At 35.2% G+C, this 23822-nt stretch overlaps 1 protein-coding gene across 1 annotated transcript; it reads left to right on the forward strand.

Moving 5' to 3' along the window:
• The first annotated feature begins 9821 nt into the window (after positions 1–9821).
• On the forward strand, positions 9822–23699 carry LOC136817608 (uncharacterized). Its single transcript, XM_067073935.1, has 5 exons — positions 9822–10415; positions 21223–21290; positions 22119–22220; positions 22357–22404; positions 23548–23699. The coding sequence occupies exons 2-5, from the start codon at positions 21251–21253 to the stop codon at positions 23697–23699; spliced, it is 342 nt and encodes a 113-aa protein (XP_066930036.1). The 5' UTR covers positions 9822–10415; positions 21223–21250.
• Positions 23700–23822: the final 123 nt, after the last annotated feature.

A 23822-nucleotide genomic window follows, 5' to 3' on the forward strand; every position in this document is an offset into this window, starting at 1 on the left:
AGACTTATTGTAAAAATACAGAACTCAATATAATGAAAAATTGTTCAAATTATTGTCTTTTCCCTTATCCTGACAACATGATATCTTTAGACGCTTATTGCATATCCATTGGGAACTTTGATAGGGCTAGGCAATATGACCTCCGTTCCTTATATAGCACCTCAAAATCTGGCAGTACCAGTAGGGTGACCAGGAATGGGCGTCCCCGCTCTCCGTCAATTCTTGCTTTGGTGTTACTGACATGTATTATTCTAATTCAGGCGGGTGATGTAGAAACGAATCCAGGTCCGTACATTTACAAAAATAGTTAAAGCAACAACTCATCAAGGCAATGGGGCGTGTATGGCCGAACAGCGGCTCCCAGTGTATGTTATGTCATTATCGCAATGTATTCTAATGCAAGGGCACCCCGCTAACTGGGATACAAACATCTGGATACAGTTTTGAAAATCGGTAACGACCTTTATGGAGTTTAGGATATATTGATCACTTTTTAAGTTTGACGAGTCCCCTACATATTGAAATGCTATAATGTGGTCGATTTGAGCGCACTCCCAACTGTTCAGCCTTGACACAAAAAGTCGTACTTTATTGAAATACCTGCCGTTATAATAGTGGAATATTTTTAGGGGGTCTAGTGGAACAGCTTTTATGTTTCATGGAATTCTTATTATCTGTTGACTTGCACAGTCGAAATGAGTCGGGCATGTATGGTGGAAACACGAACATCAGTTCTTGTTTTCAAACAAACTCGACCAGAAAATTACATAAGAGCTTTTCATCTAGATCAATTTTCGAACGTTCGTCGGTTATGGGAGTACATACATAAAGTAATACTCTCGGAACAGTCCAGTCAAAACTTAAAATCCATTTTCGAAATATTGTATAAAGCTCACCTAGAAAACGTAAAGCGTTACGGAAGACAACAATTCGAAAAAAAAGAATTCCCGCATAATCTCACACCAGAAAAGAAATCTAATATAAAGAAAAGCAAAGGACAAAAAACTTTAGAGCTAACCTCACACCCGAGAAAAAAAAGAAATAAATGAAAGTTCCGGAATGACATGGCTTAGCTCCGCGCAATAGCACACCTAGAAAAGGCGCACGTATAAGAAGGCCGCGTTCTAGAAGCAGTACACCTAAATCTAAATAGAAAGGTTTAAAGCCGAAGTGCGACAGGTCCATTTTACATTTGTGTCGTTCATGACTCCTGTATAGGTATCGTTATGTTATTTGACGAAAACAATATAAGGGGTAAAGAAGAAGTTTTTCGCTTTCGTGTTCATAGTTTCGATGAAGAGAATACATTTGTAATACCTGTCATAAGAAATTAGTTAAAAATACCATTCCCTGTCAAGCGGTTGCTAACGACTTGCAAATTATTGATCTACCGGAAAGGTTCTCGGATATAAGAAAACTAGAACGGTAATTATCGCAAAACGTCTTTTATTTAAGAGAACAAAATGAGTAAGGTCAGCGCCAACAATGAAAGGAGCATTTGAACGTGCCTATTCAAGATGACATCTGTAACGTCTTACCTCGTGGGATGGATAATAACGGTGTAGTGCGAGTTGCCTTGAAAAAGAAAATGAGTTTCAAATCGAATGTCTATTTTGAACCGGTTAGGCCACAATTCCAAGAGCAGCCACCGGCTAGGAAATACAAAATAGCTGTTCCAGAGGCCGGTTTCTCCTGGAAAAACCCGTCTGTTCTATGCAAGGGTACTCCTGGATTAAAGCAGCTGTTCCGAAAAAAAAATTGTATTCCTGGAAAATATATATCTGTTCTGATAAAAATTTGTTGCTCCTGGAAAAAAATAGCTGTTCTTAATAAAAATTGGTTGCTCCTGGAAAAAAATAGCTGTTCTTAAGATACTCTGGCTGGAAAAAAAATTGTGGCGTCCAAAGAAAAAAAAATTGAGTCTCCTGGAAAAAAAAAATTATTAATTTTAGGTCTCCTGGAAAAAATTATCTGGAAAAACTTCAGAAAACTTCAACAACATTCAACAACATTGAGAAAATTTCTCAATTTGTCGGGTATAAGCAACCTTTCCTTGGTATAAGTATAATTAATTTTCACCCTCGAAACATACGGGGCAGTTGAACCCGACTGGTTTTTTCGGCTGCTCGCCAACAAAATCATGCAAAATCCGCCATTTTCGCCATTACGTAATCCTTTTTAACATCATAAACTCTACGGGTGCTGTAACTTCCTTCTTTTCAAGTCCACGTGAGAGAGAAGTGCTGAAAGACTTTGTGGATTTTTTCTTGTTTTAAAAATTTATTAAAAATAAACAAGCTCATGTGGAAAGTTTCAAAGGATTGAACATCAGATTATCAGGTACTATCTTTTCTTACAACTTGATCCTTCCCTTTCGTGCTGTTTCTAGGATATGGGAGTAAAATAAAAGTATTAAGGTTATGACTCAGATGACTAGCCTTTGCTAAAAAGTCTTGAAAAGGCAGGAAACATATATAGTCGATATTCTACGTGGATAGCCCAGTAATCTAAGACTTTAAGACAGACTTTCAATTTTTTTAATGGTGTCCACAGCCTGACAACTTGACTATCTAATGAACAAACCTTAGCGGAACATGGACCATGGGGGATGAGGGAAAGAGACAAGGAGAAGTGGTTCGAAACTTGGATCCCTCCCTCCTGGATTATGATACTAATGCCTTAGCCTACTCGTCAATCTCTCCTCAAAGATATAATTATAGGTTNGACTTAGACTTTTTTCAAGATTTCAAAAGTTTTGTAAAAAAGTGTTGTGACAAGGGTACGACGGGTGACAACGGGTGACCAACCGGGTAACAAGACTCAAATTTGGACTTAGAATATTTTTTGACTTTTTCGAAAGTTTTGTAAAAAGTGTGACAAGGGTAACAACGAGTGACAACGGATGACAACCAGTTGTTTTGAAGTTTTTATAAGATACTCACATAGTTGGTTATTCAAAACAATAGAGATGACGCGTTCTTTAGAAAAATATAATAAAAGTTTTTGTTTGAATAGTTAACGACCAATCCAATGACAAAAATTCTTGTAAAATGTTCAACTTGACCCATGACAACGGGTGACAACAGGTAACAAGACTCAAATTTAGACTTAGACTTTTTTCAAGATTTCAAAAGTTTTGTAAAAAGTGTGACAAGGGTAACGACGGGTGACAACGGGTGACAACGGGTAACAAGACTCAAATTTGGACTTAGAATATTTTTTGACTTTTTCGAAAGTTTTGTAAAAAGTGTGACAAGGGTAACAACGAGTGACAACGGATGACAACGGGTGACAACAGGTAACAAGACTCAAATTTAGACTTAGACTTTTTCAAGATTTCAAAGTTTTGTAAAAAGTGTGACAGGGTAACGACGGTGACAACGGGTGACAACGGGTAACAAGACTCAAATTTGGACTTAGAATATTTTTTGACTTTTTCGAAAGTTTTGTAAAAAGTGTGACAAGGGTAACAACGAGTGACAACGGATGACAACGGGTGACAATGGGTGACAACGGGTAACAAGACGCAAATTTGGACTTAGACTTTTTTTCAAGAATTCAAAAGTTTTGCAACAACGTGATGAGATAACGAACATGTTATACATGATTAGGAAGTGTGCCACTATTTATAAAAGGACAGAAATTCAAATAAAAGCAATCGTTCCTTTTTTCTCATTATTTGTGATTTTTAGACAAGTACTTTCAAAATTTTACATATCTATTTCCATCATCGATCTTTCAAGCTCGTTTTCACCATCATCCAAAGAAATTAAGCGTGGAGTTTGACAAAATTTCAATGGAAATATTTTCTAACTCATCATCTGTAACAATAGCAACAATGTTCTCATCTTCGTTGCTTGACTTTTCGTCATCAGAAAGCAAACACATACCCTCTCGAGGATTTCGCTTTAATGTGGCATTTCTAAATTTTCTTTGGCCTTACTTAGTTTTTCGAACAAGGTCGTGTCGGATTCACTTGAAGACGAGGAACTGTACTCCATTATTTTTGTTTAAGTTTTTCCTATGAAAAAGAAATATAAGGCAGTTTTTATTCATATCATTCCTTTTTGTCAAGAAAAAACTTTTATACACAAATACTGTAACTACAACAAATATATGGTTAAGGTATGTGTACACCTTTTTTCCGATTTTTTGTCAAAATTTTTTTTTTCAGTCAAAGTGGAAGAAAAGGTACTGGATTTCATTTTTGTAAAATCGCGATCTTAAAATATTTTTTTGATCCAGAGTTATAACCATTTAAATATCAAAACAAAGTTCGTCTTATGACGGATTATTTACTCAAATAATTATCTCTTTCGGAAACAACAAAGACAAAAGAGAATTCAGCTGATGCTTATTCTCACCTCTATTGAATAGTAATATTTTTGACACATTTCACTGATTACTCAAATAAACAGCAATCATCTCGTTAAAAATTTCAAATTGATGTAGAAAAAAACGAAATTTTACCACACCATACTACTTTTAACGAAGGTAAAGTCACCCATAGCATTTAGATATCGACTTCATTCTTTTTTTATGAGATTCCCAAAAGATCAAACTTAAAAAGTGTCTGATTTTATTTCTAACCGAGTTGTTTTTCCTCAATTTACAGATGACTGAAAAAATCACTTTTAAATTTACTTTTTTATCGATATTTTTACAGAATTTAGGATTTAAAGAGTTAAAGTCAATTCCAAGAAAAATCCCAAGACACTTTGTTAGTTCAATCTATTTGAAACATAGTATTGAAATTATTTTTTCAAAATTCAAAAGCTATGGGTGACTTTAACTTCTTTGAAGTTGGTAAGGTTAAAATTCTTAAGATTTTAATTATATCCTGCCCAGTTTTTTAAATTCAGCTGAAACTTTTACCATTAGAAAGAGAATATTATTGGCTTTAAGAAAATATATACTTTTGATATATAAAAATTTGTTGTTCTAAAGATACGATCTATTAAAGAGAATGTGTCAAGGAAGGTGAACACATACCTTAATACATTTATTCAATTTGACAATAACAATAACGTTATAATATGCTCAAAAAATTAAGACAGTCAAACAAAAAATAATAAAACGACTTGAGTGTTAGCGGGTTAGTTTTTGGACTAGTTGAGAATCTTTAGTGGCCCTTTTATTAAACATTTACACAAATTGGGAAAACCTTTTTTTCTTAAGCAGCTTCAAATTTCAGAAAGGTTTAAATCAGTTGTAAATTAATGGTGTGTCAGGGGTCAATGCTAAAATAAATGCTAAAACTCAATATTGGTACAGCCCAGAATTACGCTTGGCGCAAGGCTTACTCTTTCGAAAATTCGGCGCAAAATTTCATGGAATCCATACTGGATTCAAACTAAAGTAAAATTGAGATTCAAAATAACCTTGAAAAATTCAATTAGATTGTTAAATTTGATAAATTTATCTTCCTAATATTTAAAATGTTAACTTGTTCCCGGTCAATGCTCGATGGGTGTCGTCACATGGTTTTTAGCCCTTCTATATTTAGGGGGTTTTGGATTTTGTAAAAACCCTTAGGGGAATTTGCAATTGACAATACTTATGGGAAGACTGCAAAAGTAATGGTAAATTTTTATAATTGTTGATCTTTAACAAGAATTTCATTTCCTCTTAGACGGCTGTGCTTATCAACATAATTGAAGAGAGATCTGCAATAGAAAGTGACCATCCAATAGGTAAGACTTTAAAAATACATATTTTTAAGAGACTTATTTTTCAATTATAAAATCCTTTTTCAGACCCACTTTTGAAGTGATTTTTGCCAATTTTATAGCTTGTAAGAAAACTGCTTCTGGCCATTTTTTTAAATAGAAAATAATAAAATCCTGGATAAAAGAAAGGATAAATCAACAAACGCAAAAGTTTTTCTCGCAAAATATTTTGGAAAGGTTCAATTCGCGAAAGCTAATTTTTGCGAAATGGGTACCCAAAATAGGACCGATTTCTTTGGTAACTTGGGAACGAACTCAAAGAAATGTTATAAACGCCCCCTTGAATAAACGATCCTCCTAAAAAAAAAAAATTAATAAACACCCCATATGTTATCGAAGAAGTAATACGGTATTTTCTTTTAAGACAACCTTTTCACATTGATTTAAAGATTTTAAAATCGCCATAAAAAAATCAATGAAGAAGAAAACGAAGACTGTTTCAAACATGGGTATTTCATCAATCTGATTTTCAATATTTTTCAGGTTCGAGGGCCTTTCCGAAACTTTTTGAAGAAATTTCCAGAAATTCTTTAAATTTTTGGAAGATTGTGTCTTGAAGCTGCTTGAAAACAGATTGGTGTAATATAGTAAAGGGCTTTTAGTTAAAATTTGCAATATAGATTTTTTTTATTTATCTATCCAGGGAAGGGTGAGAAATAAGAAGTACAAGGAACAATTTTGTGGCCAAGTTCATTGAGGTAATCTATATAATTTATTTTCTACTTTTCGTGTTCAAATCACCTCAAATTTGTTAGAAATCTAAGGGCCTGTTTACATGGATTTTCGGTACGGCCTGAGATCCAGAATGTTCTGAGTTTATGTCTTGTTTACATGAGGTGTTACGGTACGGGCTGAATTTTCAATTTCGGTTTGGGGTGGTCGTAGTACTTTAGCGGGCCGAATGTTTACCACAGACTTCAAAAATAAAAATCTCTCCCGTGGTCAGAAAACTTTGGAAAAATCTATTCCAGTAATTTTTTTTGAGTTGTGTTATTGGTTCCCCCCACTAAAAATCCAAATTTTTCTCCGTTCCCCCCTCTTTTCTTTCCCCCACCATATTTCAAAATTTCTTGGTACCCTCCTCTTTATTGAATTCCCCCAGCTATTCGACAATTTTGTGGTTCCCCCATATGGTTAACATAAAAATGCCTTAAATCAAGTTTGAAATTTTGGAAAGCTTGAAAATATAGCCTTGAAAGTGCTTGAAAAGTGAAATTGTATTGAAAAGTTGGTTTGTTTAAGAATATTTGCTGATTTTATTGCTTAAACAGGTTTCGCAACGAGATCACCTTATCAGTGAAGTTCCCCCAGTCAAAATTTATAGTTTTCCCCCTCTTTATTTCTTTCCCCTGCTTATTTCAAATTTTTCATTTTCCCCCATACCTCACAAAAAGGGTTAAAATCAGAATCCCCCCTTTATAAAGAGGGGGAGGACACTATGAAAGTGCTACGACCACCTCGAACTGAAATTTCTTTGCGTTTACATGGATTTTCTGGCCCGTACTGAAATTTCGGTACGGTGATTTTGACCGTACCGAAAGTTGGAGCGTACTGAAATCTCGGTACGGTCTGGCATGTAAACGATATGAGACTTCAGACCGTAGACCGTCCTGAAAAATCTCAGTACGCCCCGTACCGAAAATCCATGTAAACGGGCCCTAACATTTATTGAAGAAATATCTGGAAATTCTTTAAATTTTTGGAAGATTGTGTCTTGAAGCTGCTTGAAAATAGAATGGTGTATTATGATAAAAGGGTTTTTAAATTTGCAATATAGATTTTTTTATTTATCTATCCAGGGAAGGGTGAGAGACGAGAAGTACAAGGAACAATTTAGTGGCCAAGCACTTTGAGGTAATCTATATTTATTTTATCTAAAATTGCAAATTTATTTTATCTAATCCTGATATTTTACCCTCCCATTTTTAGGGGGGATGTTAGAATCAAAAATTTAAAACACCCCCTACCAATTTCAAACCCCGCTCAAAAGGTGAGAGTACTTAACAATTTTATAAGGCTTTTCACATGCTTCTATAAATTTTAAACATTTTCTTTTCTTTTTTTCTTTTTATAGGAGATCAGTGTGGTTCATACAGTGAAGTCCGGTGATAATCAATCGAGTTTGGATGGAACTTTCTTTATATATAGTAAAGAACACATTATATATAATATCCAAAGCCACAGCCAAAGCCAAAGCCTTAACATATTTAATTATTCACTTTTTAGTTGAGAGTTGAGACTTATTGTAAAAATACAGAACTCAATATAATCAAAAATTGTTCCAATTATTGTCTTTTCCCTTATCCTGACAACATGATATCTTTAGACGCTTATTGCATATCCATTGGGAACTTTGATAGGGCTAGGCAATATGACCTCCGTTCCTTATATAGCACCTCAAAATCTGGCAGTACCAGTAGGGTGACCAGGAATGGGCGTCCCCGCTCTCCGTCTATTCTTGCTTTGGTGTTACTGACATGTATTATTCTAATTCAGGCGGGTGATGTAGAAACGAATCCAGGTCCTGTTACCATTTACAAAATAGTTAAAGCAACAACTCATCAAGGCAATGGGGCGGTGTATGGCCGAACAGCGGGCTCCCAGTGTATGTTTATGTCATTATCGGCAATAGTGTATTCTAATGCAAGGGCACCCCGCTACTGGGATACAAACGATCTGGATACAGTTTTGAAAATCGGTAACGACCTTTATGGGAGTTTAGGATATATTGATCACTTTTTAAGTTTTGACGAGTTACCCCTACATATTGAAATTGCTAATAATGTGGTCGATTTTGAGCGCACTACACCAACTGTTTCAGCCTTGACACAAGAAAGTCGTAACTTTATTGAAATACCTGCCGGTTATAATAGTGGAATATTTTTAGGTGGGTCTAGTGGAACAGCTTTTATGTTTCATGGAAATTCTTATTATCTGTTTGACTTGCACAGTCGAAATGAGTCGGGCATGTATGGTGGAAACACGGGAACATCAGTTCTGATTGTTTTTCAAACAAAACTCGACCTAGAAAATTACATAAGAGCTTTTCATCTAGATCAATTTTCGAACGAGTTCGTCGGTATGGGAGTACAGTACATAAAAGTAATACTCTCGGAACAGTCCAGTCAAAATCTTAAAATCCATTTTCGAAATATTGTATCAAGCTCACCTAGAAAACGTAAAGCGTTACAGGAAGACAACAATTCGAAAAAAAAGAAATTCCGCAATAATCTCACACCAGAAAAGAAATCTAATATAAATGAAAAGCAAAGGACAAAAACTTTAGAGCTAACCTCACACCCGAGAAAAAGAAAGAAATAAATGAAAAGGTCCGGAATGACATGGCTAGCTCACGCGCAAATAGCACACCTGAGAAAAAGGCGCACGGTATAAGAAGGCCGCGTTCTAGAAGCAGTACACCTAAATCTAAAATAGAAAGGTTTAAAGCCGAAGTGCGACAGGGTCCATTTTACATTTGTGTCGTTTGCAATAGACTCCTGTATCAGGTATCAGTTATGTTATTTGACGAAAACAAGTATAAGGGTGTAGAAGAAGAAGTTTTTCGCTTTCGTGTTCATAGTTTCGATGACAGAGAATACATTTGTAATACCTGTCATAAGAAATTAGTTAAAAATACCATTCCCTGTCAAGCGGTTGCTAACGACTTGCAAATTATTGATCTACCGGAAAGGTTCTCGGATATAAGAAAACTAGAACGGGTAATTATCGCAAAACGTCTTTTATTTAAGAGAATAACAATAATGAGTAAAGGTCAAGCGCCAAAAATGAAAGGAGCCATTTGTAACGTGCCTATTAAAGCCGATGACATCTGTAACGTCTTACCTCGTGGGATGGATAATAACGGTGTAGTGCGAGTTGCCTTGAAAAAGAAAATGAGTTTCAAATCGAATGTCTATTTTGAACCGGTTAGGCCACAATTCCAAGAGCAGCCACCGGCTAGGAAATACAAAATAGCTGTTCCAGAGGCCGGTTTCTCCTGGAAAAACCCGTCTGTTCTATGCAAGGGTACTCCTGGATTAAAGCAGCTGTTCCGAAAAAAAAATTGTATTCCTGGAAAATATATATCTGTTCTGATAAAAATTTGTTGCTCCTGGAAAAAAATAGCTGTTCTTAATAAAAATTGGTTGCTCCTGGAAAAAAATAGCTGTTCTTAAGATACTCTGGCTGGAAAAAAAATTGTGCGTCTCCTAGAAAGAAAAAAAAATTGAGTCTCCTGGAAAAAAAAAATTATTAATTTTAGGTCTCCTGGAAAAAATTATCTGGAAAAACTTCAGAAAACTTCAACAACATTCAACAACATTGAGAAAATTTCTCAATTTGTCGGGTATAAGCAAGGACCATTATATAGCTATATAATGGTCCTTTCCTTGGTATAAGTATAATTAATTTTCACCCTCGAAACATACGGGGCAGTTGAACCCGACTGGTTTTTTCGGCTGCGCGCCAACAAAAAGTTTCATGCAATAATCCGCCATTTTTCGCCATTACGTAATCCTTTTTACATCATAAACTCTACGGGTGCCGTAACTTTCCTTCTTTTCAAGTCCACGTGAAGAGAGAAGAGCTGCTGAAAGACTTTGTGGATTTTTTTCTTGTTTTAAAAATTTATTAAAAATAAACAAGCTCATGTGGAAAGTTTCAAAGGATTGAACATCAGATTATCAGGTACTATCTTTTCTTACAACTTGATCCTTCCCTTTCGTGCTGTTTCTAGGATATGGGAGTAAAATAAAAGTATTAAGGTTATGACTCTGATGACTAGCCTTTGCTAAAAAGTCTTGAAAAGGCAGGAAACATATATAGTCGATATTCTACGTGGATAGCCCAGTAATCTAAGACTTTAAGACAGACTTTCAATTTTTTTAATGGTGTCCACAGCCTGACAACTTGACTATCTAATGAACAAACCTTAGCGGAACATGGACCATGGGGGATGAGGGAAGAGACAAGGAGAAGTGGTTCGAAACTTGGATCCCTCCCTCCTGGATTATGACACTAATGCCTTAGCCTACTCGTCAATCTCTCCTCAAAGATATAAATTATAGGTTTGAAGGCTACCAAAGTTCAGAAAGTTAAAACATAAGATGAAGATGTTTGGATATAGAAAGCATTATTGGTAAGGTGTAAAATAATGATTAGTTTAGAAATATTGGTTCAGCTGATTAGGAATGGGACTTTATCTGGGTTCTTGACAATCTTGACTGCTTGTCTTGAGACTGTAACTTTGATTTTTTCCCTGGCATTTGTTTTAAGTCTTGTTTTTCGATTTGTCCATTTTTGTGGTGGTGGTGGGGGCTGTCGACAAACGGTTTTCCTTTTTTTTAATGGTTTTTGGCCGTAAGGGGTGGGAGGGGGGTCACTGCAATCCCGTTAAAAAAGTTTAAAGAAAAGGGAAAGTCTCACTTACAAATTTCATCAGTCCAAAAAGTAGAAACATGTGAAGAAAGGCTAAGACCAAAGAAACCACACGACATTCACCTTATTCCCGATCACCAATTAATGCTTCAACGAGAAAAATGACTGATCACATGACTAATCACATGACTAAAGTCGTCAATTTTTTCCTCCGACTCAGTTGACTCCTTGCTCCACCCATCCCACCCTGACTTGCAGCGGGGCTTGGAGTTTCAAAATTGAAAGGTCACGACTCAAAACCACATGTCTATTCCGTGCGAAAAGAAGAACTTTGAGGATTACGAATTGCAAGAACATGGCGGCCATGGACCAGTGAAAGTTTTTTACTTTTGAAGAATTTTTTTGGCTGCTAAGACAAGGGGGGGAGGGGTCTGAACCCTAACAGCCTCAGGCCGTTTTAAAAAAGGAAAGTCATTTGTCGACGACGCCTTGATTCAATTGCCTTCAAATTTGAATGATTTTATTGATTGGCTATTTAATTTTCAACTTTTTCAGTTAAGTTTGACCCCTGATTTATGTGTGATCTTCTGAGGAAGAAAAATATTTACGGACACATCCCAGATTTTTAAACAAATACATAGAAGCCGAATACCATTTGTGAACTATACAAATCAAACTTTTCCTGAATTTCTAAGTTTGGTAACTGTTGATTTTACCCAATCTCACGATTGTTTGTTGTAATATTTTGACTTTTTTCAAATATTAATTTTTTTGATTTGAAATTTTTTTTTTACTTTTTTGAGAAATCTTTTGATTTTTTTGAAGACAAAACTTCCAAAATGGTCAAGAAGTGTGTGATGAAAATCAAAGGACAAAAGCTTCTGATTCCATCATTGATGGTTTGCTTGAATGATCAGTCAAATCAATCAATGTGTTTCAATCACAATCAACTAACTACTATTAGTTAGAAATTAACTTTTCTTTTACAGCATTGAGCAAGTTCATATTGTCATCAAGTTGGAAGGGTTAATATACTCTTTATTTTGTTGTGAGCATTCAGAATATAGCTTTCAGTCAAAACAATAGTAAGCCAGTATTAAAGGAATTACAAAATACTCAAATTGCACCGGTCTGAACTACTTCATAATTTTAGATCCCATACTACTTCACACAGAATTGAATACAATTGGTTCCGTGGTAGCATTATGCGGCCATGTGCCTTTAGTACTCAACTCTGTGTGGTAAAAGTTCTATGTGATTGCCCATCAAAAATATAACCAAGACAGATTGCACTGGTCTGTACTACTTCATAATTTTAGATCCCATGCTACTTCACACAGAGTTGAATACAATTGGTTCCGTGGTCGCATTATGCGGCCATGTGCCTTTTGTACTCAACTCTGTGTGGTAAAAGTTCTATGTGATCGCCCATCTAAAATAGAACCAACACAAATCGCACTGGTCTGAACTACTTCATAATTTTAGATCCCATACTACTTCACACAGAGTTGAATACAATTGGTTCCGTGGTAGCATTATGCGGCCATGTGCCTTTTGTACTCAACTCTGTGTGGTAAAAGTTCTATGTGATCGCCCATCTAAAATAGAACCAAGGCAGATTGCACTGGTCTGTACTACTTCATAATTTTAGATCCCATGCTACTTCACACAGAGTTGAATACAATTGGTTCCGTGGTAGCATTATCCGGCCATGTGCCTTTTGTACTCAACTCTGTGTGGTAAAAGTTCTATGTGATCGCCCATCTAAAATAGATTTTATTTTATTAACCAAGAACAATCAAGTCAAAAAAATGACAAAAGTATTATTGAAAAAAGCACAGGTGTAAACGAAAATGACATTTCTGATATAGAGGGCGATTTTGAAACCATTTCTGTGGACAAGTACAGAACTAGTTCTCCCACTAATCGGTGTATTCCTCCAAAAACAAGGCAAACAGTTAAAGCAAATTCTAAAAATTTGTTTGGCTATTTTACAGCAACTGAAAATATTTGTGATGCATCAAAGGAGGTTATTTCTTACACTGCAAAATCTTTCCCGTTTCGTCAGGAAAATAAAGAGTTGCCTTTTTATGAAAACTTGATTTTTTCACGCCATTTTCAAAATTACAAAACTGTTACAACTGTTAACTTACCTACTAAGCATGATTCGCTTGAGACTCTATTGGTAGAAACCTTCAAAGTTATTCATAACCAAAGTAGAGAAATGAAAGAATGCATCCGAAGGGCAACAGAGACATCATCCAACATCTTTCTTCCAAAACCTGAAAGCATTTTTGTGTTCTTCTTTTGTCCCTGTGCCAGTTGGAAATGTTGCTGCCTCAACGCTTGAATATTTAACAGAAGGTGATAGATTTCCTCAATTTACTCATTTAAATGATCCAAAGTCCAAAACTTTAAACCTTAATTTTAAATGTGAGATTTGTGAAATTTATTATGAGATTTTGAAAATTTCTGGGAAACGAGTCACAATGAAAGGTATGGGTAAACTTTCTGGCTTTCGTCAGATTTATGAGCATAGTATTACAAACCATCATAAAACTGCTTTAAACTGGTTAGTTAAACAAAATGAAACTTCCAGTCTCGAAATAAGTTCTATGAAAGATGACCCAACTTTGAAAAAGTTTTACAAAGAAACATTAAATGGGAAGATTTCTAAACAACCCTGCTTTCATATTTGGGACAAAGATATTGTTGACAAATACAGGGATAACAATACAATTCACACAAAAGTACTCTAACACTGTTTGGTGAGAAAAGCTCTGGAAAAATTGTGTGAACTTAAAAGGACATGAAAACTGTCCAGTTTTCAAGAATTGGAAGCTGAAACACCATGATGAATGGAGAAAGCTATGTGACGAATCAAGTGAATCCTCAAGACTTGTTTTTATACCTGGGAAAACAACAACCCCAATTGAGACAGATGGATCTTTAAAAAGTCTTAATCCCCCCTGTCTCCAATTTTCAGATCCTTTTGGGGAGCATCCTTACACTTGCAGAAATTGTGCATCCCATAAACAGTACCTGGGTCAGTTGAAGACAAAAAACGAAGGGGCAGCCCTCTTGGTTTCAGAGACAAGAATTGGTAGACCAGGATTTCGAACAGGTTATGCAACCAAAACTGAAATGAAGGAACACTTAACTGATGTTAAAGCAGAAAATAAAGAATTGAAAGAAACAATTAAAGCCATGAACAAAAGAACAAATTTTGAAAAAAAAGTCATGGGAGGATATTTTGTTTCAGGCCTGTGACGATAATGATATAACCAAATTAGCTGTAGATATGGTTAGTCTTTTTCAACAACATGATGCAAAATTTTCAATTCAGTATCATGTTTGCAAAAATTTGATTGGGAAGTTAAAATCCAAAAATAATCACAAATTTTCTGACATAGTGAAAGATCTTGGCTCAAATTTGATAAACCATGTCGGCCAAAATCAGTATAGCCTTTTTCAAAGCATTTTTGGACTTCCTGGGAAAACATGTGCAAAGGGGCATGTTAAAGAAAATGCTTTGAAAATTGGCTTTAATGATTTTTTCGATAGTGCTGAACTACTTTATGAAGGAGGTCCAGTGATTGACTCAACAGATGAAGCTCGTATTCTGAGATTCATTACACCAGTCTTGAATAAGGACAACAAAATTGAACTTGTAGGGGAAGGTTTTGACCCTGATTATACCAAATGGAGTGAAAGTTTTCTTCTTGAAAACATTGTTTCAAATGAATCTTTTCAAGATGAATTTTCAGCTTTAGAGGCTTATGTTAAAAATGCAATAGCCTCTAATCGTTTGGCAAAAGATTGTGCCGTACATAATCTATCTGCCTTATCTGGGGTTTACAGCAAACCTCTTGTTTGGCCTACTCCTAATAAAGGTTATCAAGGAAAACATTTGTTAAAATTATGGGACATTGTTAGGTCAAATTGTTTTTTTGACGAAGACACAGGAAATCTTAAAGATCGTCCTGTCCAATTGATTGGTCATGCAACTGACTCTGCAGGTTTTCAACTTGCAGCGTCAGTTGCTCTTATGTCTCCTAACTCAAAGTTGTTGGACTTAAAGATAAAGTATTTGACTCTTGGCATTGGGGCAACTAGATTTGCTGCACCCTATTTTGGTCCTTTACCTTCGATTTCGTTTTTGGATTACGATCATTGTCTTAGACTCTTTTTAAAATGTTTGAAATATCCAACATTGGACTGGTCATAAATTAGGATTTTCCAATAATGATCTTTTGTTTTCTGCTTACTTTGACCAAAATGTCGATGCTGCACTAAAAATTTTCAAACTATCTGTTGCTGATCAACTACATGAACATGTACCTGGTTCAAAAGGAACTGAATTGTATATACGTTCTGTAGCTGCATTATTCCAACCTTACTTAGAGCCTAGCTCAAATCCCATTGAGATGCAATTCAGTATAAGTAAGGGTATTACAGTCCTTCGAATATGGAAAAAGATTCTACAAGTGAAGGGCAAAAGGGTGCACGCAGTGCGCTCTGCTGCAATTGATCCAAGTAAACGGGGGATGTTTCTGACTTATGGTTGTAATCAAACCGCAGAAATTCTTTTTGCTGCAGCAACATACTACATGCTTACTATGTTTGCTCATTTCAAGGACCTAGGTCCATCAGTTTTGTCTCCATTCAAATCTGGCACAAAAACAACTGAACGCCTGATTAGTGATATACAGGGTAAAACCAATGCACTTCAATCCTTGGATGCCCAGCCTGTGTTATCAGATCTTGTTGATAAGCTTTCAAAAGTACAAAGCAATCATATTACTGAAGATAGGTTAAAGGCTGCAGGAGCTTCAAAACAAAATACAACTAATCGTAGGAGACTCCAAGAAAAATTGTCAAAAGTTGTCTTGGGGTCTTACAAATATCCTGCCACGTTTGACGAATTTCGAGATTCCTTAATCTCAGCGCACAAAGAGGGCGAAAAAGCAGGGATTGAAATGTACAGGCAATTGTGTTCAAAAGGAATTGCCTTTCTAGAATCAAATGAAAAGTGTAAAAAGTTTTCTTTCCTTTATTGTGATGAAAAAGTTCCAAAGGAAAATCAATTTGAGGGTTTTGTTAGTGATCATTACAGTGTTAGGGTTTTGAAAGAAATAAAACCATCAGAATATCTGTCTGACAAAACACTGAAAAGGAAAAGAAAATATCAGAATTCTTTGTTGCCCAAAAAGACGAGAATGGTTCTGTACTCCTCGACACTCTAGAAGAGGAACAGCAAAAGAAAGAGCAGGCAAATGATACTGAAACTCACCTTCTTGATAAAACTCCAGGCTCTGAATATTCTAGTACCAGTAAGCAGCCCGATTCTGCCAAGTGGTACTTAACCCGAAAGCAGGGAGGTAAAATAGAAAAAATTCATTTAAGAGCTGCTCTGAAGATTCTAACACCTCGTGAGCATGTGTCACGTGATCGATCTCGTCGTCATATTGCTAGCAATTTTCTTCCGGGCAGAGGTACTATCGATAAAACACACAATATTATAGCCTTTCGTTTTGTGCTTGCTAATTTGGCAGATGAAATAGTTGTTTGCAAAGTAGCATCCATCACTCGAAATGGATCTTCCATTCCTAGTGCTTCCAGTGAAGATGAATCTGTTCGATGCAGACTTATTCCTTTAAAGGAAACAGGAATGGGCACTTTTATCTTTGTTTTTCCTGAATCTCTTACAATGACAAAAGAATTAAAAGCATCTCGCATCCTTGAAGAGATTGCTATGAAGCCAGAAGATGATTCTAAAACATACTTTACGATTTTGCCCCATTTTAAAAAAAATCTGACTGATCGTAGAAATGACTTAAATGATGAGAAAAATAAAAAAATCGTCAAAAAAGTTTCCAAAGCATTGCTTCCGCTAGAATTTCAAGAAGTGGAAAGCATAGTTGAAAGAAAAGTAGACCTGAAAAGTCATGAATTCCTGTATCTTGTCAAATTCAAAAACTCTGAAGAAACAGCTTGGTTGAATTATTCATGCTTTGATCGCCCTTTCCGCTACAGTAGACGAGTTGGACTAACAACCCCTCTATTTGCAGATGTTTCTAAAATGGATAATGAAGTGAAAGAGAATTCTGTATCTAAGTGTTCAACTAAGAAAAGACAAGCTTCTGTTGTTGCATATCTTGATAGGCCTGAAAAAATTCCTAAAATAAAAGATGAAAAGGACAAAACTCCCCAGAATGAAAAATTTAAAATAAAAAAACGTAAGAGGGCCAACGAAGCTTGCATTGGAACAAGCACAGGCAACAAGTCCTCCACTGAAACCATTGACTTGACTAAACCTGCGAAGAAGCAAAACCCAGCAAGCTCTTCAAATAAGAAAGCAAAAGTTAAAGCTGTTTCAATTTTGAATAAATTCAATTACACCTCGAGTCAAACTAATTGGCTAAATGATAACTTCTTGAAAGAGGTAATGACATTGTTAGAAAGGAGTTACCCAGCCCTTAAGGGTCTTCAAGATCCTATTAAAGGTGCTAAAATTTCTAAAAATGATAAGAACAACCTGATGCCAGTCAACATTTATGATGAAAGTGTTCAAATTCACCATGTCAGAAATAACCATTGGGTGTTGTCGACTGGTCGAAATGGGAAGGTCTATGTTTATGATAGCATCTACTCAAAAGCTGTTGTGTCAAATTTACAAGTTTTTGGTTGAAGATGGCTATCTCAATGTTTATTTTCCTAAAGTTTTGAAGCAACACGGAACTAATGACTGTGGTTATTTTTGCATAGCTTATGCAGTTGATATTGCTAATGGGGTACTACCAGACAACGAGTGTTACATCCAAAATAAATTCAGAGAACATATGGAATCTTGTCTTGATTCATATGACTTACAGAGGTTTCCTAGAAATAATATTGATGATGTAGACTCTGTATTTAAGGCAGAATCGAAAGAGAAAATCCCTGTCTTTTGTGATTGTCAATCCCTAGCTACTGATAAAATGATAAAATGTTTTTTTGTAATGAAAGATATCATTATGAGTGCCTTAAAAATATTGATAATATTAATGTCAATGACGAAATGTTTGAATGTCACAACTGTAAAAGATCGTTAAGCTCTTGATTGCTGTTTCAAGAAGAACCAAAAGAAATTTGTCTAAAAGTTTTGTTTAGTTTGTTAATAAGGGTCTTGAAGGGTTTGTGTTTTTTGTCAGATCTACAAAATACCTAAGCCTTGAGCCTTGTTTAAAGAGTCTGTCTTATCCCTTTAAAGTGAAGTTGGTTTATTCCTCATTTTTTAAACCGTGTTAAGCATTTTAATCAGTATTTTCCCTTATCTATTTTTTATCCATTTATGTACTTTTTACTTTATTTTCAACCAGGTGCTATAAACAGCACTATATTTCATTTTGAAACCAGATTTAGTAAAAGTAGGAGTTCTATTACCAATTAAAACTTTATACCGAACAGCTTCTACTTGCAACTTATACTTGTTCAAATTGATGATAAAGCATGTGGGTACTAGGTACCTCACGATTGTGAATTTTCCAACCCTTATAGAAAGAATTTGTTTTTTTAATTTCACGGATGGCACTATTGGGAGACAATATTTCACGATATTTTATACCTTTTACAGCCAAATCATGCATGTTGGCTGTTGAAATACACATTAATAGCGCTTCTTTTATGCCAGTAAACATTTAAAAAGTAGTTTATTTGACATTTTTTATGTTTTGTTTTAAAGTATTTTGGGGATAAGGCTTTTCCAACTTAATTCTGCAAAATCCGCAAAATTCTATGCCATTAAAAGTACCCACTTTTGTATTTTCTGTAGCTGACTGAGCAATGCCAGTTTCTACATAGATTCCCTCTGATTTGATTTGTTTGTAAGTTTTTTTCAAATATTCGTTGGATAACAATTTAGAAAACTACATCGAGCAATTTGCTTTTCAATTTTTACATTTTTGAAAGAAAATCGTAAATCAGGGAGGCAATCTGGACAAAAATCTTTCGTCGTTCCCTATACTTAAAATCAAACCACAGGGCATATAATACAATACAGTCTAAGAAATATTTATTTCCGCAAAGGTAATGTTTACTTTTTCAATTTCTTTTCAGTATAAAATAATAAAAAAAATTGGCTGAATCATTGATTTAATGGAGATAAAAAAACAGCGCACAGACATAAGTAAAACACAAACGATCTTTTCGCGATAACACTCAAAAAAACACTTAATGAGCACTGTAAAACATAAAGAGACCTGAAGTATTGACATTGGATTTAATTAGTTTAATTACTTTAACAATTTTGGTCGAATCAGCAAACTATGATAAATTTTAATCAAGTGCACACTAGCATGTTGAAAGGACCTGTAAGGTTCCTCTTTAGCTTTATATATCAGACATTATAACAATAAAAGTTGCGCTAGAACTGGTTATATAATCGACACGGTAGAACCTGTTTGGAATGCTTGGCATATTTCACGTTTTTGAATTCGTTTGGTGTATTCTTTGGTTTGGTTTTGAAGACTAGATGGCTGCGACTGTCAATGGCTTGATTTTAAAAACATGAAAGTATCGCATGGGTTGCTTCAAAGTTTGTGAATGAAAATTGTATCGAATTAATGTATGGTGTGACAGTTTAGTGGAACATTTATCTATTGTTACTCCAAAATCTAACAACATACAGAACATATTTTTGTTGCGTTTTAACTAAGGCTAGATTAAAAAGTTAAGTTTTTTTGGTGTAATTAATTACATAATCTTTTTTTTTTTTTTTTAAGTTTAAACTTGATTTATTCATTCCAATTTTCTATTAAGGCCTTTAAGATTGTCATTTAATAGGTAATGCCTGGTCCAAACCCAATCAAGTTAATACTTTACAGATAATACGAGAACCCCGTTACCTTAACAGTGCAATACAAAACCTCGCTTTTAACATCCTTATAAGACAAAACTTTACTCAGTATTTGGTTCCACAGCAACGGCTTAACGTAATTTAACATAACTTGATACCTGCACTTGAGGTTGTCGCTCGTGTACTTGAGCTTGATGCTCGTACGCTTGAGCTTGTCGCTCGTGCACTGCATGATTTATATATGCACTTTGAGCTTGTGTCGCTCGTGCATTGCATGACTTATATATGCATTTTGAGCTTGTCGCTCGTGCATTGCATGATTTATATATGCATTTGAGCTTGTCGCTCGTGCATTGCATGATTTATATATGCATTTTGAGCTTGTCGCTCGTGCATTGCATGATTTATATATGCACTTTGAGCTTGTCGCTCGTGCATTGCATGATTTATATATGCACTTTGAGCTTGTCGCTCGTGCATTGCATGATTTTATGATGCATTTTGAGCTTGTCGCTCGTGCATTTTTGGGATTGGCGTCAGTCTGGTTGTCACATTGTGTTAAATATTTCGAAACGTAATAAATGCTACTTACTATTAATTGTCTAATCTTTAAGCTTTCTGAATGTGCTCCAAAATCACACAAAAAGGAGACTTTATGTTTGATCTTAAATAAATAAATTTTTTGTAACGTGTAATTCGTCAATCGATCGTTTGCTTTTTTCAGAAAATTTTTTTAAAATATAAACTACTTTTACGCCTTGATTTTTCACATGTTCTTGCTATACATTTGAAATTTAACACAATGTGAAAGGGTGGTTGGGTGGACCAGACTCTTTTTATGCTTTTATAAGCATAACACTAAGCATATTCCAGGCTCGGATATGGAGAAAATTGAATGTAAGTTTTCACCAATTTTGTATTGATTTTCGAGAGCCAATTTCTTTCAAAAATAAGGACCTATTTTCACGAGCACAGAAAATATTTACGCGAGGATAACATTTCGCGAATCGGCCCCTTTTTGAACTAATTTCTTTTATTTTCTTTCCTAAGGGTTTCGACAAAAGTTATGATTAGTTTTTCGCGAGGATTATATTTCGCGAATTTTGAGGAAAACTCTAATCTTCACGCAAATTAATCCACTTAAGGTACAACCAGAGCAGCAAATGGAAGAAAATTTTAAGCAGGGGGTCTGTTCTATGTTTCCAGCACTTTCGCAGCCTCAAGTGTAACGCTGTTGGGTTCTGTGTGCCTTTTTCCTTCTTGGTTTTTTTTTAATTTCAGGTTGTTGTTACCCTTCAAGTAACCTCAAATGGATCGAAAATTCAAGACTTCACATAACCTATTTCAATGTAAGGGATGGTTTGTAATTTTTTTGATTGAATTCTTCCTGTTTTGTCTTAAAGTCCGTCCATTTTCATTTGGAATAATCGTTGACGATTTTTATCAGATACGTTATAAAGGTCATGAAACAGAACGCATTTTTATATAATATATCATAACAAATATATTTATAACAAATCCTCTCATGAAATTATTGTGTGCGCTTTGACAGTGGACAGCGCACAAGTAAAGCTCGTAAAAAGTTATTATCCAAATGAAAATGGCTGGAATCTTGTCAAACCTTCATTACCAGTAAGGATACAGTAAGAAAGATTGAAAGTTAAGTTTAATGTATTTGATATTGGTTTTACTATTTAATCTGATTTTCCAGGTAGAAAGATCAGATGTCACAGAAGATTGGAGAGAAGAATGTTTTATAAAGTCTATTGTAGTCTATTGGAGAGCCTTATTGTTGTAGCGAATGAGATATTACAGTTGTCAATTCCTTTTCCTGAGACCCGGAAAACACGAGTTACAAAAACCCGAGTTACGACGAATGGCGTCATGATTTGAGACTTGTGACCTCACATTCGTCGTAACTTGGGTTTTTGTAACTCGGGTTCTCCGGGCCTCCCCTTTACTGCTGTTCACTTTACAGTTTTAGAGAACGTCAACTGTAGTTTATTTATATATCCAATTGCTATAGGGGAAGGAACTTTCGCGAATCAGCTTTTCAGAATTTTTCGCCGAATTAACTTTCGTGAGAATTGCAATCATGTTAATATATTTGGCGGATAGATCAAGGGAAAGTTTGTTGTAAACCACTCAATGTTGAAATTGTTATCTTTCTCGTCTAGATTTATCTCCTAATAAATTAAAAATGTCTGCCGAACTCACCGACCAAGAGACGATCGAGGCTCAGGAAGCAGAGATTTCAAGCCTAAAGGCTCAATTAGCCGGTGAGTATTTTTATTTACGGCTGTGCAAGTCAAAAGAAGATTTTTGCAAGATTTGCAATCAACTAAATTTTACAATATTATTTGAAACATTTGCATCTCTACAGAAAGGATAATTTAATTTGTTTTTATTTTTCAGAGTTGAAAGCAAAGAAAACAAAGACCCATTCCGTGGAGCAATGCATCGGTAAGTGAAACTTATACTCCAATATGACAGGAAAATATGGAAGTTCCAGGACATTTCGTTTTTCAAAATTACGTAAGCTAAGGGACCATTCCAAAATCATTTTAAAAGAGGCTATTAGCCAAAATTGATATTGATATTTTTAATTTTTGCCTGTTATCTGCTGGCTGGGCGTGCCCCTAAGCTCCAACCTTTCACAGGCAAAAGTCAAAAATATCAATTTTGGCTTCTTCAAATGATTTTCAAGCTTTTTCGTAGTAATAATTTTTGTTCCCTGGAAGGTTTTCTCTCGAATGAGCCAAAAAAATTGAATTTGGACCCTTTTTCATATTTCGATGACGTCATTATTTATGACGTCATTTTGTCTTATTTTCTTAACATCTCGAGATACATGTTTTTTTTTATAAGCAAGTGTATGCCCCTTGGTCAGGCTCGTGTATGCTTAAGTTCTCAAAGTATCCAGGCATAGTTTATGCTTATTATATGCTTAAGAATCATGCTTATGATTCACCCCCGAGCCAAGTTTTTGATGAAATTTTAGAAATTTTGTAGAAATTTGTTCAGATTTTGGGAGCAGTGGAATGTAGCTAGCCGTGGAATGACTTATTTTTTACTTGACCTCTATCAAACCTTTTTTAAACAGAAATGACCACTTGAAAAATATTTTAGGCTGACAAATATGCTCATGTTATGCTTAGGAATTCTGCAAATCTGAGCCTTCATATGCTTTTAAGCGCTATGCTTATAAAAAAAAAATGTATATGCATTTAGGTTGTGACCTTTTTCTTTACCAGTTTTTCATGTTCTTTCGAATGGAACAAAATATTTTTTGAATTTGACGACTTTTATTTTTGTTTGCTAAGGTAACCAATGACGTCATTTCCCATGGCAACAGGGGTGTTAGAATTTTGTAGCCCAAGATTTCTTAATCCTTGAGGGGTCAGTGCATCAGATCAAAAGTTAGTTTGCTTGTAACAAACCTGTGCACACGAGAAGCTTTTTTGATACATAAGCCCCTGCACTAAACGGTTTATAACTTGTATTAACATAGCATGAATGTGTGCTAAAATGAATTGGTCTAAATATGAACATGTCTGGTTTTGGAGATCTAAACTTAGATTAATCATACTCTTTTTTTTATTACAGAACGTACTTATCGCGAATTCCTATATGAGGTCAGGGAGCATGGGACCAATGACAACTCGGACCAGTCGTTGGGTTGCTGGGTTCGTGGGCTTGGTTTGTCCAAACCCCGACCTCGCCCAAATAATAATTCAAGAAAAAGAAAAAATAAATAAAACTCAATGTGTACTTTTCTGTCTTTATTCCCTCCACCCCTGTGAGTGGGGTCTTCTCAAAAAAGTATTCGGTTTCTTTGAAGTTTTTAGGTGTTGTGCCTTTGAGAAGGCAGTTCTCTGTTT

Source organism: Clytia hemisphaerica, unplaced genomic scaffold (genome assembly GCF_902728285.1).
Source record: "Clytia hemisphaerica strain Z4C2 unplaced genomic scaffold, Clytia hemisphaerica genome assembly, whole genome shotgun sequence".
In the NCBI taxonomy this organism is placed as follows: domain Eukaryota; kingdom Metazoa; phylum Cnidaria; class Hydrozoa; order Leptothecata; family Clytiidae; genus Clytia; species Clytia hemisphaerica.